Below are 15,987 nucleotides of genomic sequence, written 5' to 3'. Positions count from 1 at the left end.
AGATGTTTGGACATGCAACTTTATCTCGTGATTTGAAATTATGAAAGAAAATTAGTGTTTGAACATACGATTTCATCTTATAATTTTAAATTGTACATAATTTCTTGTGAGAATAACAAAGACGTGATGATATATGAACATAATAATATATTTACTAATATTGATGACTATATTAAATTCTATATTAAGTCAAATTAAATCATATATACTAGATGATAGTAAAACATATATTAAATTTATTATATTTAAAAAATGATATAATAAAATTATTATTTTATTTAGCACTTCTTAAACTGTGAGTCAAATCAATACTATACAAGTAAAATAGACGGAGGTTAGGTTGTGCCAATTGATTTGTCTATATATTATCTATTCCCTCTTTTAATTTCCACATTGTGAAGTCTTTCTCTTTTTGCTTTGTTTCTATTTCCTCTCTTTTTAATTTATTCATCAATGGCATCTACCAAACTTAAAATCCCCACCATAGATTTAAGCAATCCAGAGCTAAAAGCAAACACTCCACAATGGGAGTCCACAAAAAATCAAATTTTTGATGCCTTACAAGAATTTGGTTGTTCGATACTATAAAACAAATATTTGATTTTCCATTGTCCAAATTGATAGAATATGGAGAGAAACTCTTTCATATCTATGAAGGACAACTTCCAAATCTACCACTCTATAGTAGAGTGAGGGCTGTTGGTTTGCTCCTCCCAAATAGTATTGAAACTCTTGCCAATACTTTTTAGTCTGATGGAAACCCTAACTTTTGGTATGTTTAACAAGTATAATATATTTGGTACGATGAAAGTTATTTTTTTATTAATGATATATGAAAGAATAAGATTCATGTAGGCGCAACCATTTTGCTAGAATTAAGTATTAGTCATGTTAGTACGCCAATCATTTGATGTTCGATATCTATTTTGAAATTTCGACTAATATGGAGTCATGAAGTGTAAGGCACATTAAACGAAGAAATTCTCCCTACCAGAATTGTTTTTATTCTTAGGGTAAGAATCATAGAGGTCTAGTTAAGGCTATAGAAGATTCTATCTATTTCACCGCTAAAGGTAAAAGGTAGCTTATTAAATTCTACATAAATTATACATACATAATAAGCGTATTTCTTACATGCATGATTTTAACCAATATACTGGATTTTGCTGAATCTGTATTTAGAACTCTAGCTTTGCCTTGTCCTCCATAACTGTCACGATCTGAATCTGGGTGTGAAGGCACCTGTCCTTTCCCACCAGATAAGTCAGCCTAAAATCTGACATTTCGATAAATAAAACGGAAACAGTCTAAATAGATAAATAATAAACAAAAGCAGAAGTCTTTCCAACTTAAATTACCCCTAAATATTGGTTGTCACATGTACAAACCGCTAAAGAAAACAAAATAGAAATGAAATACAGTCTGAATATGTCTTCAACTCACAAGTAGAGTAGAGCATAAAAGTACAGGAAATCTGAGAGTATGCTGAATGTCAATAGCTACCTCTCTCAAAAATCCTAGAAGCCTCGAATGATCAGAAATAGACGATGATCAAAGTCCAGGCTCAGAACCTACACAACTGTAGAAGCAATGGTGAGTACCAAACAACACGATACACAATAAGCTAACCAGAAAAACTAAGTAAATCTAATAGAATACACGAACTCCTTTTACAACCCAACTGAACCTCCAGACTATAACCTGCACAGAAATCAGTCCAACCTAACAGTTCATACTAAATAGTTTAGTAAGGTTCAGATCACAGCTTAATATCACAAGACATATCATACAAATACTCACAAGTCACAAATAGGCATCAAACTGTCAACACAAATATGTGGCATATGTGTATACACACTCAATAATCATGCATGTGTGCAATTATCGGCAAAGAGCTCGACATAATAAACTTTGACCGAAAATGACCTCGATCTCATAATCATTGATCGAAAATGACCTCAATCCCACAACCTCGCCAAAAATGACCTCGACAATATAATCCCACCGGAAATGACCTCGACAATGTAATCCCGCAGGAAAATGACCTCGGCAATATAATCCCGCAGGAAATCAATCTCTCGCTGGAAATGACCTCGGCCATATCATATCTCTGATCGAAAAAGACCTCGGACTCGCAATCATATACCTCTCATCACAGTGTTTTAGAACCAATACAAACAACATGCTCACATAAGTAATGAGGAATAATCAATTCAGATAAATCGCAATCACAATTAGACTATTAAGTATTTCATAAAATACACATAGATATCTAGATTACGACATATAATATTCAACACTCAACAATATCACACCTCGTCTTTTATTAACCGCATCAATTTATTTTAGATTAGTTCATATCACAATTAAACCCATAACCTCATCCCCATTACGCTCCAACACATATACAATGGAATATTCGGGAATTCTAAGAGATTCAGGGAGTTTTAAGAGTCCACTTGCCTTAGCCAATACGCGATTGATCAATCCACATGAGCCTTTTCCTTCCGAATGCACTCCAAATCCCCACAATCTATGCAAATTTAAGTTTCCAATCAAAATACGGAACTAGCGATATTCATATCATATTTTTTAAAAATCAGGCTGAAATTGACTTTAAATGCCCGATAAATTTGATTTCAAAAATGAGTAGAAAATTTCAGAAACTTTTATATGAAAAACATCCTCAAAGTATTTGGGATTTACTAGAGAAAATGGATGTGGAATCGAATTTAAAACGAACTCACAATCATCAAAATATTGAACTAATTCAAATTCTTGAAAATCCCATTTTCTCCAATTCAAAAACCTCAATTTCATGCTAGAAACCTTAAATAATCAATGAATAATCAAGATTGGAGGTTAGAATCACTTCCCCAAAGTTTTCCCGCAAGAAACCTCTGAAAAATCGTCTCCCCAAGCTTCAAAATCACCAAATATGATGAAAATAGGCTAAACCCCGACTTTACATGGTTCAAGGGTCATTTGCTCTCCGCGAATGTAGATCTCTAATTCCGCAAACGCGGAGGCTAACCAAACATCCCTCCGCGAACGTGGCATAAGCTCTGCGAACGCGGAAGAGGGACAATTGTCCTTCCGCGAACGCGGCCAAGCCTCCGCGAATGTGGAGAAGGAACTTCGTTCCTTCGGCGAATGCGGAGAAGGACTCTCAGGTACCAGATAACAGCAATGTTCCTTAAGTCTCCGAATGACCCTCAAAATTTGTTTGGAACCCCGTATAGACAAACCATAAATGCAACTCTACTAAATTCGACTTTCCGGACTTAACAGAAGCATCGAAATTCAATTTCGAGGCCTCTTTGACCCAAAAACCAAAAGTCACAACTAAATCAACTTTATGCCTCAAAAGACCAAAATGCCCTCGGAGCTTTTGAAAAATGCACACGAACTCTCCCTAGGCTTAAAATCACCCTCCGAACACAACAAAGTCATCGAAATTCAACTCCGAACATCTGATCCTCAAATGTTGACCAAAATCAAACCTTTGGCCAAGAATTCAACTATTTTCAACTCAACACCTCAAATCTACGATATGACCCCAAATCTGGTTCCTTCAATTTCCCTAGACCAATTTCAATATTTTGGAACTGATGGAATCGACGAAATTTCGTTCTGAGACTCGAAACTCTGAATGACCTCAAATACCACTTTTGAGTCATTTTAAACCTCTAAAACTCAAAGTTTACCAAAAATCTCAACTTTTAAGGAAAACCACAAAATTAACATCAGATATCAATCAAATATGAGTTGAGGAAACAACCGGGAGGGGTAAAATAGTCTTTTTATGAACATTTCCAAAAATGACATTCAGGGTCATTACAATAACCCCTAGTGGTTAGGAGACTTTTACTCCTACAAGAGATTTATATATCAGTAGAAAATTAATAAAATGACTTATAATTGTATTTTTTAAATTTATATCTCCAGTTTGAATTAGTATATGAATTCAAATGAAGTGATATATATCACCTCATATAATCGATTATGACTTGTTGTAGTAGATTAGTAGTATCACAATATTGCGTTACTATTTCTTCGAATTTTTTTTATGTTTAGAGCCCGTTTGGATGGGCTTAAAAAAATAACTTTTATGTATGAAGTGTTTTTAGAACTTTAAAGTGCTGAAAGTTATTTTTATAAATAAGCAGTTGAGTGTTTGGATAAAAATGCTTAAATGAGGAAAATTATGTGAATTTTAGGGTTAAAAGAATAAAAAGGGTAGTTTGGGAATTTAGTTAAAATATAAGGGATATAAAAGTAATTTTCATGGTCAAAGAAAATGACTTTAAGCACTTAGAAAATAAAAAGTTAGGAATCCTAACTTTTCATTTTTGACTGACTTTAAGAACTTTCTGGCTTAAAGTTAGCATTAGGCAAACACGTCCAAAAGATGAAAAGGGGCTTTAAGTTGGTTTCGACCAACTTAAAGCCAATCCAAACGGGTTCTTAATTTGGCAGCAATGTGGCAAAGTTCTTCTACAAGTTAATGTTGGAATTGGATGTAATGGTGAAAAGGGTGGTTTTGGAGACTCTTGGGCTAGAAAATTACATTGATGAATTCTTGGATGGAAAAAATATTAGGAAAAATATTTTTTAATAAATAATTACTGATTTTAGCGATATTTTTTATTTATTACCATTTATAGCAATATTATGATATATCTACTATGTATTAAAAGTGAATTATGCATGCAATATAAATGTATTATAAGTGTTTTAAAATATATTATACTTGTTTGGTGAGAAATTGACACAATATATTATAAGTGTATTAAAGTATGTGATAAATATATTATCCATGAATAAAACTTGTATTATATGAGTTTTCTAAATTATTCTCGCTAATATGTATTAAAATTATATTATAATTGTATTATAAGTGTTCAATGAAAAAAAATATTATTACTATATATAAATGATAAATATTTTCTTAATATAGTACATTTATGTAAATTTCCCTTCAATAGATGCAGACATTCTGGAATCAGAAACTGAAAAAAAAAAACAGGTCTCTTCTTTCCTTTCCAGTTTTTTTTCTTGGATTCCAATTTTTTTTTGTCAAGATTTATAAGTTATAGGGTAATGGAAGGTGAAAATGGGAATAAACCAGAATTACAATCCCACACAGATGGTAATTGCATGACCATAATCAAACAACATCAAAGTGGATTGCAAGTTCTCCACAAAAATGGAGAGTGGATTGAGTGCAATGCTTCACCAAATTCTTATGTTGTTTTAGTAGCAGATATTATGATAATTTTTTTGGGTTGGGGGTGGGGGTGTTTCGTGGTATAACATTATATCACTTATTAAAATTCACTCAAATCATAATTTGTTTTAGGGTAATAGATCTGATATACCTCTTAATTTTGCGATTTAGAGCTGATATATATTTTATTATAAAAATAATTCATATATATCTCTAATGTTACATAAATGATGTAAATATACCCTTTTGGTCAAACAAAAGTAAAAAGTTTATTTTAAATTAATTATTTTAATACTGATATGATATTGTATGTAACTTAAATTTTCGTCTTCTTATAATATAATTTAATTATATACTAACAATGTGAATTTATACATGGACAAATGGCAGATTGTCATCTCCTTACCACAAGATAGAAGTGGCAGGAAATAGTGATAGATTCTCTATTCAATTGTTTTCATCAGCAAAACCAGATTACAATGTGAAGGTTCCAAAAGAACTAGTGGATGAAGAACACCCTTTACTCTTCAAGCCTTTTAAAGTGCAGGAATATTATAACTATACTATGGCAGGTGCTAAAAATGGATATGGTCTCAAGAGTTTTTGTGAGTCTTTAAAAATTTAGTACTCTATTATTTTGATAAATAAAATGTATCGTATGAGTGGTTGAATATTTTGAAATTACGTTTGGATGGTTGTTGTTTATAATTTTCATAATATATTGTGTTGTGTTGTATTGTATTGTATCATTTTAATAAATACGATGTTTAATTTGCAGCATATTTGAAGTGAATTTTATCATCTTAAAATATTTATTTCAAACATCATATTTAAAACTGATAAATCATTATATTTGAAATTCCATCTTATCTCGAATATCAAACGACCAAAAAGAGACTAGAAAAAAGGCACTTACAACATCATGTGTTTACTGACTAATAAGGCACTTACAACATCATGTGTTTACTGACTAATAAATCTAGGTTGTGGAGTTATTAACTTTTATTTTTTTGGTTTCTCATCCGTGTTTGGAATTTGTAGAGTCTCTACTAAATTTGAATCACGCACTACAGAGCCCATTCCAAACCTCTGATTAAGGGTGAAGCAGTCTCACCACTTGGTCGGAGTCACTCCAAGTGTTGGTAGGCCCCATTGTACTTTTTTTGTTTGTAATATATTGGCCCTGCATTATTAGGATTTAGGCAAATAAATTCATGCAACATTAATCAACCACCTTTGGTAAAATTATTAGCAATAATCATATAATTAATTGCATCAAAGTTCCAACACATAATTACATGTAGTCCAATGGAAATGCTTGTATCAAACATTAATACTTTCAAAGGAGTACTGATCATATCGATTCATCTGAACCAATTATTTTTACATATAACATAAATTTATATTAATAAAAATTCATGAAAATTGTACTTCTCCCACTAAAATTTAGGACATAAATTGGTTCCACTTTTGCTCTTTCAGTTACTCTCAAACTATTTTTGAAAATATAAATAATTCAAAGTAAAATTATAAATATGAACAATTAACTCTTTTAAAATTATTACCCAAAAAATGTAAATGAGGGACAAAAATGGAAGAAATTTTCAACAATTCTCTTAAACTTTAAACAATTCACTTATTTTGAATTATGAAAAAGACACAACAGTTTAGTTATTTTGAAATGGAGATAGTAATCGTGGTGGCTGATTGTTCTTGATTTTTTATTAAGCAAGCAAAGAGGTTGTAAGTTTCTACCTTTTGTTTTGTACTATTTATTTTTGTAAAAGTTTATTCCTCATTTAACTCACAATATAATAATTGCTTTGGTTTGTGAATTTTAGGTAGTATCAATAGTAGAATATAATGGTCCAAGGGCACTGGTTAACTGTTCGTTTTGTTGTTTATGATTTCAGTATTGTGTTGTGTTGTATTTTGATGTATTGTGTAATATTGAACAGTATCATTTTAATGCATACAATGTTTAATTTGAGGCATATTTGAAGTAAGTTTTATCATCTTAAAATATTTATTTTAAACGTCCTACGCAAAACTGATAAACGATAATATTTGGAATTTCATCTTATCTCGTATACCAAACGACCACAAAGAAACTAGAAAAAAATGCACTTACAACATCATGTGTTTATTGACTAACAAGTAGGGATGAAAAACTGGCGGATCGAGTCGAATATGGTTTGGTCGAAAATGAGTTAGATAAAAATGTATAAAATATTCGATCCGATCCATATTTGATATTGCTAAAAATGGGTAAATCCAATGGATATATTATTCATTGTTTTTATTATGTAAAGAAATAAGTACTTCAGATTATAAGATTTTTTACTTATTCTTTTTCTCCTTTTAGAGTGTGATTGGTATTTTTATATTTTTCTAGAAAATATTTTTCTGAAAAATGAGGGGTCCTGAATCAAAGTGGTTAGGTCAAAATTCAAATCTTGAATAAATCAAAATTATGTATCGACGTCATTTTTCTTAAACTGTATAAACAATAAGTCCATTTGAAAATTAAGTCAAAATAATAGAATAGTCATTTTTTATAACGCTTAGTAATATATAAATATATCCTTTTTTCAGGAAAAAAATGAAAAAAATTATGTTATATATAATTTTTGTGTTTTTATATTTTAAATTTCTTTAATTGAATATTATACGTGTAAAATTAAAGATCACTTGAGATTGACATAAACTAAGAGAATTTATAATGAACCACAAAATGATTCATCCTTTGAAAATTTAATTAAATTAAACTAAACAATTAAGGTTAGAGTTAATACAAAACTAAACAAATACATGGAACAACAAAAAAAGAAGTAAAAGAATAAAGGCTTTTGGGCCTTTCGGAGTTTATTTCTTAGGCCCAAACCCAGTTTCTGTTCGCCTGGATTGAGGTATTTAGGCCTGCTCTGCTGCTGCTAAAGGAAAAATTACTTAATTGAATGTGTTTTAAAAAATATTTATCATTTTTAAACATACTTTTATTTTATTACCATTTTTAACAATTACTAACAATACTTTAATTAAATAAGACATTATATATACTTTTTAATTTGGGGAAAAGGAAAAGGGCGTCATTATCTCTCTCTTTCTCTTAGGGTTTTTTCTTCATTTTTCTGGCTCTCTCTTTCTCTTTTCTTAGGGCTTCTCTTCATTTTTCTGGCTCTCTCTTTCTCTTCTCTTAGGGCTTCTTCATTCTTTTCTTATTCCTTCATCTTTTTATTTGTTTCAGACGGAATTCGTAGGTTTTAGGTGCACAATTGTAATGGAAGGTCAGAAATCTCCTAGAAGAAGCCCACGAATTCGAATTGTTGATTCAACCGATGGTGGTGAAGTGAATAGCGGTCCTACTTTTAGTTTGGGAATTTCTGCAAATCAATCTCTAGAAGAAGTAGGTGGTGAAGTTAATCAAAAATTTCAAGCAATGCATGTGAAGAAAATGGGCGGTAGAAGTAAGAAAAAAATCACTGAGTTGAGTTCTAAATCTAAATCGAATAGAAAATGAGTTGATATTGCATCGACATCTAATAAAGTTGTTGACAGTGGTGATGATTTTGAGGATTTACCTTCTCAATTTCAGTCAAAGAAAGTGAGACCTACAGTTGCTCAAGAGAAGAATCCAAAAACTCGAAATCGATTGTGCAAAAATACGATTCTGCCGGAGAGTCTATATCCGGTATGTCATTCTACCAACACATTATTTAACTGATAGCATTTTTAATTTGTTTATGTGTATTTTCTTAATTTGTTGTTGTTTCGAACTTTGTGATTTTCGGAGTTTTAGTTAAATTCATACTGCAGTTAGGAGTGATGTATCCCAATTTCGAAAGTTCATTTTCACTTATTATAAAGGTGGATGTGATGCATCAACTGGGGTGATTTAGAAGTGGTCACAACCGTAGGGCTCCTGGAGGTGTTATCAGGTCAGAGAATATGACTGAAACTTCCATTTCCTCTTGCCAAGTTTAGATTTCTTTCGAATTTGTAGCAAAGTCCGATCGAGTTGTCAAATCACATATATCTAAGTAATGCCTTGACTAAAGAGATGAAATGTGACTGAGCATTAAACTTTATAGTTCAATGACTTTACTTAGACGGTGTCTTAATTTTTTCTACTCTCAATCTTTTAGTTAAATTTTGTAGGGACTGTGGAGTTTTTATGGCTGCATTTGCGGAGTTAATGAGCAATGGCCAGAATATTGCAAATAAACAACTAAGTGCAGACAGTGTCCGAAAGAGGTTTGAGGCTCTACTATGGAAATATGCAGTGAAGAAGCAAAAGAGTAAATCTTCAAAGTGAAGACGAAAGACCACATAAATAAATGTAGTTATATTAATTAAAATGTCTATAAAAACTATGTTGTCTAAAAATAGTTTATAGCTGATGTATTAGTTAGGTTTTGAAGATTGTTTTGTGTTATCTTTTTTAAGATGATTTTTGTTCATGTAAAATACACTTTTAATATAGTTTTTTGTTCATGTAAAATATATTTCTTATTTTTTTATAATGCAATACATAGGTACGTTAATGTTAAAGTGTTGCAGTAGTGTTATCAAACTGAAACCTGTATTATGAATTAAACTTGAATGAAAAATGAATTAAACTTGAATGAAAAATAAATTACATACATATTAAAGTTGAATTATAATAGAATTAGATACGAATGAAAAGTGTAGCTAATGAAAAAGCCTCCAGTGATCTATAGAAACACAAAAATAAATTACATACACACTAAAGTTGAATTAGAAGAGAATTAGACACGAATGAAAAATATAGCTATTGAAAAAGCCTCCAGTAATCCACAGAACACAAAAATGAATTAGACTTGAACTAAAAATGAATTACATGCACACTAAAGTTGAATTAGAAGAGAATTAGACACGAATGAAAAATATAGCTATTGAAAAAGCCTCCAGTGATGTGTTTCAGTAGTGTTATCAAACTGAAACATGTATTATGAATTAAATTTGAATGAAAAATGAATTAAACTTGAATGAAAAAAAATTACATACATATTAAGGTTGAATTAGAATAGAATTAGATACGAATGAAAAGTGTAGCTAATGAAAAAGCCTTCAGTGATCCATAGAACACAAAAATGAATTACATACACACTAAAGTTGAATTAGAAGAGAATTAGAGACGAATGAAAATTATAGCTAATGAAAAAGCCTTCAGTGATGTGTTTCAGTAGTGTTATCAAACTGAAACCTGCATTATGAATTAAACTTGAATGAAAAATTAAAGAAATGAAAATCAGTAATAAAAATGAAAAATTATGGAGAAAATTTCGCATGAATATTGTTGAATATCGTACTATTCGTTGCTCATGTTTGTTTCTTCCTCTTTTTGACTATGGAGAACAAAAAGTTTTCTTCTGAGAAGTGAGATTCCACCAAATACACTTCACTTAATTCCAAAATTGGAGTACAAATGTTGTAGAAAGTCGTGGTTGAGAAGCTATGAAGCTAAGTATTGCTCTAATTTTGGAGAAAATTATGGGTGAGAAGATTGGAGAGAATATGAGTGAGAAGATTGGAGAGAATATTGGTGTAGCAAATTTGGAGAGAAACAGGGGAAGAGAAAATAGCGGGTGAGAGTTTTAGAAGAAACAATTTGCTATATATGGTTAAAATAATTATGTTGCTCTATGTGGTAAATAATTTTTGAATATTGTACATTTATGTGATTTACCCGCTGCTAAATTGTGGGTTTTAGGCCCAAGTTTCGTCCCTGTATTAAGAGTATATCAACACTGTATATCAATGTATATCTCCTATTCTCTACCTGTATAACATGAAACCAAAGCCACAAATAAGCATTGTATCTATGTATTGTTGTTGGGTAAGGGAATTGGGGTTGGGCCTGTGGGCTACTGCTGTATTTGTGAAAAAGGGAAACGGGGTTTTTGTTTGTATGGGCTGAAGGAGTACTTTGTAGGAAAAATTATGCGAATTGACAAATATTACTAGTATATTTAGCCATGCAATTAGGAAATTGGATCGTAAATTTACCCAAATAGGTTAAGAATTTAGCCAAAATTGAACTTAGTTAGTGAATTCGGCTAAAAATTAAAAAAGACGAATTAATACTAATTAATTAGCGAGTTTCTTAATCTTAACAAAATAAACTAATTAACTAAATTATAAACTAATTAATTCAAAATATAAAATGCTAATTTACAAAATAATTCATTAAATACAAAAAAAAATTGAGATCATTTCTAAGTATTTAGAAAAGCTAATAATTATATAGAACTATATATATCATTTAAAAATTTTATTAAAAAAAAGACAAAAATTACTTTAAAATAACTTAGAAATTATTTCAAAATTTATAAAAATTAATTATCTTAGAGATTGAAGAAACTCAATAATTAATTCATATTGTGGAGGTCAAAATTGAATGTCAAAATATAAATAACAAATGACGGTATGGACATGTGTTTATTATGCCTTATTGGAAAGGTCACAGTCCTTCGGAAAAGTCACAACTCTTCGAAAAAACCACAATCCTTTGAAAAAGTCACAACCCTTCGAAAAAAATCACAATCTTTCTGAAAAATCACAACTCTTCATTTTCTACTCACACTTTTTAGAAGTCACAACTTTTTTTAAAATCACAACTCTTCATTTTTTATTCACATTTTTTAAAACCCTACAAAACGTGTTAATTAGAAATGACTTCTATTGTATCCAACAAATTGAAAAATAACTTAGGAAACCGGTAGATTCCATTGATGAAATTTATTAAAGAAAAAAGAGAGAAAATACAATAAAATACAACATAATATGATACGTTATGAAATCATAACTACCGTCCAAACAACCACAAATAATTTCTGATAGCTACCAAATTTTTAAAGACCATAATAATTCTTGAGACCATATCCATTTTTAGCACCTGACATAATATATTCATAATATTCAACCATTTTAAAAGACTTGTAGAGTAAAGGGTGTTCTTCATCCACCAATTCTTTTGGGACCTCTATAAGATAATCTGGCCTTGGTGCTGAAAATAATTGAATAGAGAATCTATCTTTGTCTTCGTGCATCTCTACCCTATGCATAGCAGATTGTAATCTATCATTTGTCCATGCCTGTATAAATTTATATTATCAAAGTATAAAATTTAAATTATAAGACGAAATTTAAGTTATATATACTATTGATACGGTGAAAGAAAATGTTTTTGAGCTTTCGATAAATTTTAATAAGTGATAATAAGTTATCATATATTTTGATTGAATTACCAATTAATTAACGATTATCAAAAAAATTAGGAAAAACTTATCTAAATATATCATATTTTGAAAATAGTTATCATTTATAAGTCTTCTACATTTTAAGACACTTATTATACATCTATATTGCATGCAAAACGTACTTTTATACATAGTGTATTACATCTATATTACCTTCATAGTTCATTTTTTAAAAATGCAATTTTTTTTATCAAAACAAATATAATACCTTTATAATTCATATAAATTGTATATATAATTCACTTTAATTACATAGTATAGTGGCTATAAATAGTAAATGTTTTTTAAATATGATATATCAAAATAATAAATAAAAAATATGTTTAAAATCAGTAAAAATATTTTATAAAAAGCCCTCAGAAAGATAATTATCCCCTAATTTACTTCTGATTAACCAATGTTACCTCTGCCCTCAATTTCATGTGTCATTCTTTACTTTTTAATTAATCACTCCATTTTTTATTATCTTATTTTTTATATTTAAAAATAATTTGACTTTTAATTCTCATTCTACTTTTATTCTCTTCTATTTCCAAAAAGAAAAAAAGATGAACTTACCATGAAAGAATCTGCTGATAAAACAACATAGGAATTTGGTGAAGTATTATTGAGCTCAATCCACTCTCCATTTTTGTTGTTGAGAACTTGCAATCCAATTTGATTTTGTTTAATTATAGTGATGCTACCACCATCTGTGTGGGGACCTAATCCTGGTTTAATTCCATCTTCACCTTTAATTGCCTTATAATTTGTAAATCTCAGCAAGTAAAAATTAGGCTCCAAAAATTCATCAATGTAATTTTTTAGTCCAAGACTCTCCCAAATCATCCTTTTCACCATTTCATCCAATTCCATAAGTGGCTTGTAGTAGGATTTCGCCACATTGCTGCAAAATTAAACATAAATTTGTAGAGAAACAGTAATGCATTATTGTGATACACTACAACAAAAAAGGAACTTTTAACATCAATAAATATACATATTAACAAAAAGTGTTAAAGCCTCTACCAGCATTTTTTAATTATCATTGGATCAAATATCGTTTTAAACTTTAGAAATATTTAAAAAGAGTGTTGATTGACGCTAAAATACATGTAATTATCGTTAAAGATCATTTTTGATACAGTGATACTACTAAAATGCTTAGGATAATAATTGTGCTTTTTGAAATCGGCTTATATAAATTCTTATTGACGATGCCACTTCATTTAAGCTCATACAATAGTCTAACATTATATAAAATAAATAAATCTATTAATTTTTTATAATACAAATTATACAAGTCCTTTTTTTTTTGGTGGGTAGCGCAGAGCAAAAGTTTAGCTATAAATTTAATATAATTTGATAGCTTTAATCAAAGTGTTGTATTTATTTATACTAAAAAATATAGTTTGGAATTGTTTGATAGTATGTATAACAATAAGTTCATATAGTAATTTAATATTATAAAATATAAAAATATAATTAAATTTTACAAAGTATAAGTCTTTTTAACGAAAAATATGTTGTTGAATATGTATTACTAAAACACTTAGAACAATAATTTTACAAAACTTCGTAAGAAATAACAGAGTTTAAAGTATTTTTTCAAAACCAGTAAAGAAAATATAATCTGCAACAAAACAGAAATAATATTGAAAAGTAGAAGATTGAGCCCATTGAACGCACAGTGTGTCTTTAAGAAAATTAATCCCCTCAAATACCCGAGTTTAATGGAATATATCTTCCAAAGAGCGAACCACTCAAAGGTGGTTAGTATACAAAAATTTGTTTGTGCAATTAGTTATTGAAAAATGAGAGAAACTCTCTATTTATTGATAACAAAGGGTAGTATGAACATGTGTTTATTGTGCCTCATCGAAAAGGTTACCATCCTATAAAAAAATCACAACTTTTCAAAAAAATCATAACCCTTTAAAAAAAATCATAACTTTTTCACAAAATCACAATTCTTTATTTTTCATTCACTTTTTAAAATCCATCAAAATATGTTTATTAGAAATGACTTTTATCGTATCAAACAAAGAAAAAATATGAATAGCAATCATAGATATCATAAAAAATAAGTTGTGGACATACCAATAGTTAGGGTTTCCATGAGGCCATATGGTATTAGCTAAAGTTTCAACACTATTAGGGAGGAGAAAATCAACAGTGCCAACACTATCATAAAATGGTACACGTGGAATTTGTCCTTCATAAATATGATAAGGTTTCTCTCTATATTCTTTCAATTTTGACACCAATGGAAATTCAAAAATTTCTTTTGACGTATCAAACATGGCCTCTATAATTTCATTTGGAACTTTATTATATATTGCTTCAAAACAACCAAATTTTTGAAAGGCTTCAAAAACTTGAATTTTTGTGGATTCCCATAGTGGTGTGTTTGGCTTTAGCTCTTCATGATTGCAAAATTCTATGGTGGGAACTTTAACTTTAGTAGATGCCATTGATGAAATTTATTGTAAAAAGAGAGGAAATATAAAGAAGTAAAACCTCAAACTTTAAATGTACTTTGAAGAGGAAATAGAAAGTGTACAAATATATATATAAATGTGGGATGGGGATGGGAATGGGGATGGGGATGGGGATGGGGTTGAAAAATGTACTTTGATTTTTTCTTCTTTGTTTTTTAATTGTTCTTTAGGATGTGGTTGGAAAAAGACTATTTATTTAAATAATATAGTATATAATATTAATTATGAATTTTAATACATATTTGAGTTTTATCAAAAATGACAATAATTTTTTTTTACCCTAAATAATAATTAAAAAAATTCTCTTTCTCCCACCCCCCTCTTTTTATTTTGACCGTTTTCTCCTGTCTCTCTCTTTTTCCTTGTTGTCTTTTTTTATCCCTTTTCTCTCTTTCTCTCTCTCTCACACTCACTCACTCTTTATTTTTCTCTTTCTCTTTTTCCTTCTTTAAAAAATAATAATTAATTATTTTAATTTAAACTTAATTTTGAATTGAATATTATTAAAATGATAATTTTACTATTTTTAAAATTAGATAATTTTGTATGTAAATACAAATATAATACATTTCTAACACAATAAAAAAAATATAAACAATAATTGTATTACATTTTGAATTCAATATATTATACATATTATAAACATGTTTTAATAAACGTGGTGAAAATATAATTAAAACATTTTCAATAATATATTCAGTTAATAAGAGAAAAAAAATTATAATAAATTTTGAATTCATTATATTATAGGCATGTTTCAATGCACATAGTGAATATATAACTAAAATATTTTTAATACAATAATATATTTTAGCACTGTTAATAAGAGAAAAATTAAAAATAATTATAATATTTTTAATTCAATATATTATACATATTTTAGGCATGTTTCAATGCACGAGATGAATATATAACTAAAACATTTTTAATACAAATGTATTATAAGTATTATGTGTGAATTTCAAATATTTTAGTACTATTCAAATTAATTTAC

The 15,987-nt window shown here is 29.1% G+C and overlaps 1 protein-coding gene and 1 pseudogene across 1 annotated transcript; one reads left to right on the top strand and one right to left on the bottom strand.

Annotated features, from left to right (window-relative positions):
- Nucleotides 1–429: 429 nt before the first annotated feature.
- LOC129884401 (deoxypodophyllotoxin synthase-like) lies at nucleotides 430–9,545 on the top strand (annotated as a pseudogene).
- A 2,410-nt stretch (nucleotides 9,546–11,955) lies between these two features.
- Nucleotides 11,956–15,025, bottom strand: LOC129885166 (deoxypodophyllotoxin synthase-like). The gene is made up of 3 exons (XM_055959366.1): nucleotides 14,593–15,025; nucleotides 13,072–13,399; nucleotides 11,956–12,348 (listed from the first exon to the last, which is right to left on the bottom strand). Exons 1-3 carry the CDS (start codon nucleotides 14,964–14,966, stop codon nucleotides 12,106–12,108), a joined length of 945 nt encoding a protein of 314 aa, XP_055815341.1. The 5' UTR covers nucleotides 14,967–15,025; the 3' UTR covers nucleotides 11,956–12,105.
- Nucleotides 15,026–15,987: the final 962 nt, after the last annotated feature.

Source organism: Solanum dulcamara, chromosome 4, assembly GCF_947179165.1.
Source record: "Solanum dulcamara chromosome 4, daSolDulc1.2, whole genome shotgun sequence".
Lineage (NCBI taxonomy): Eukaryota > Viridiplantae > Streptophyta > Magnoliopsida > Solanales > Solanaceae > Solanum > Solanum dulcamara.
The sequence above is the reverse complement of the archived record's forward strand: the minus strand, read 5'-3'. Positions and strand labels throughout refer to the sequence as shown.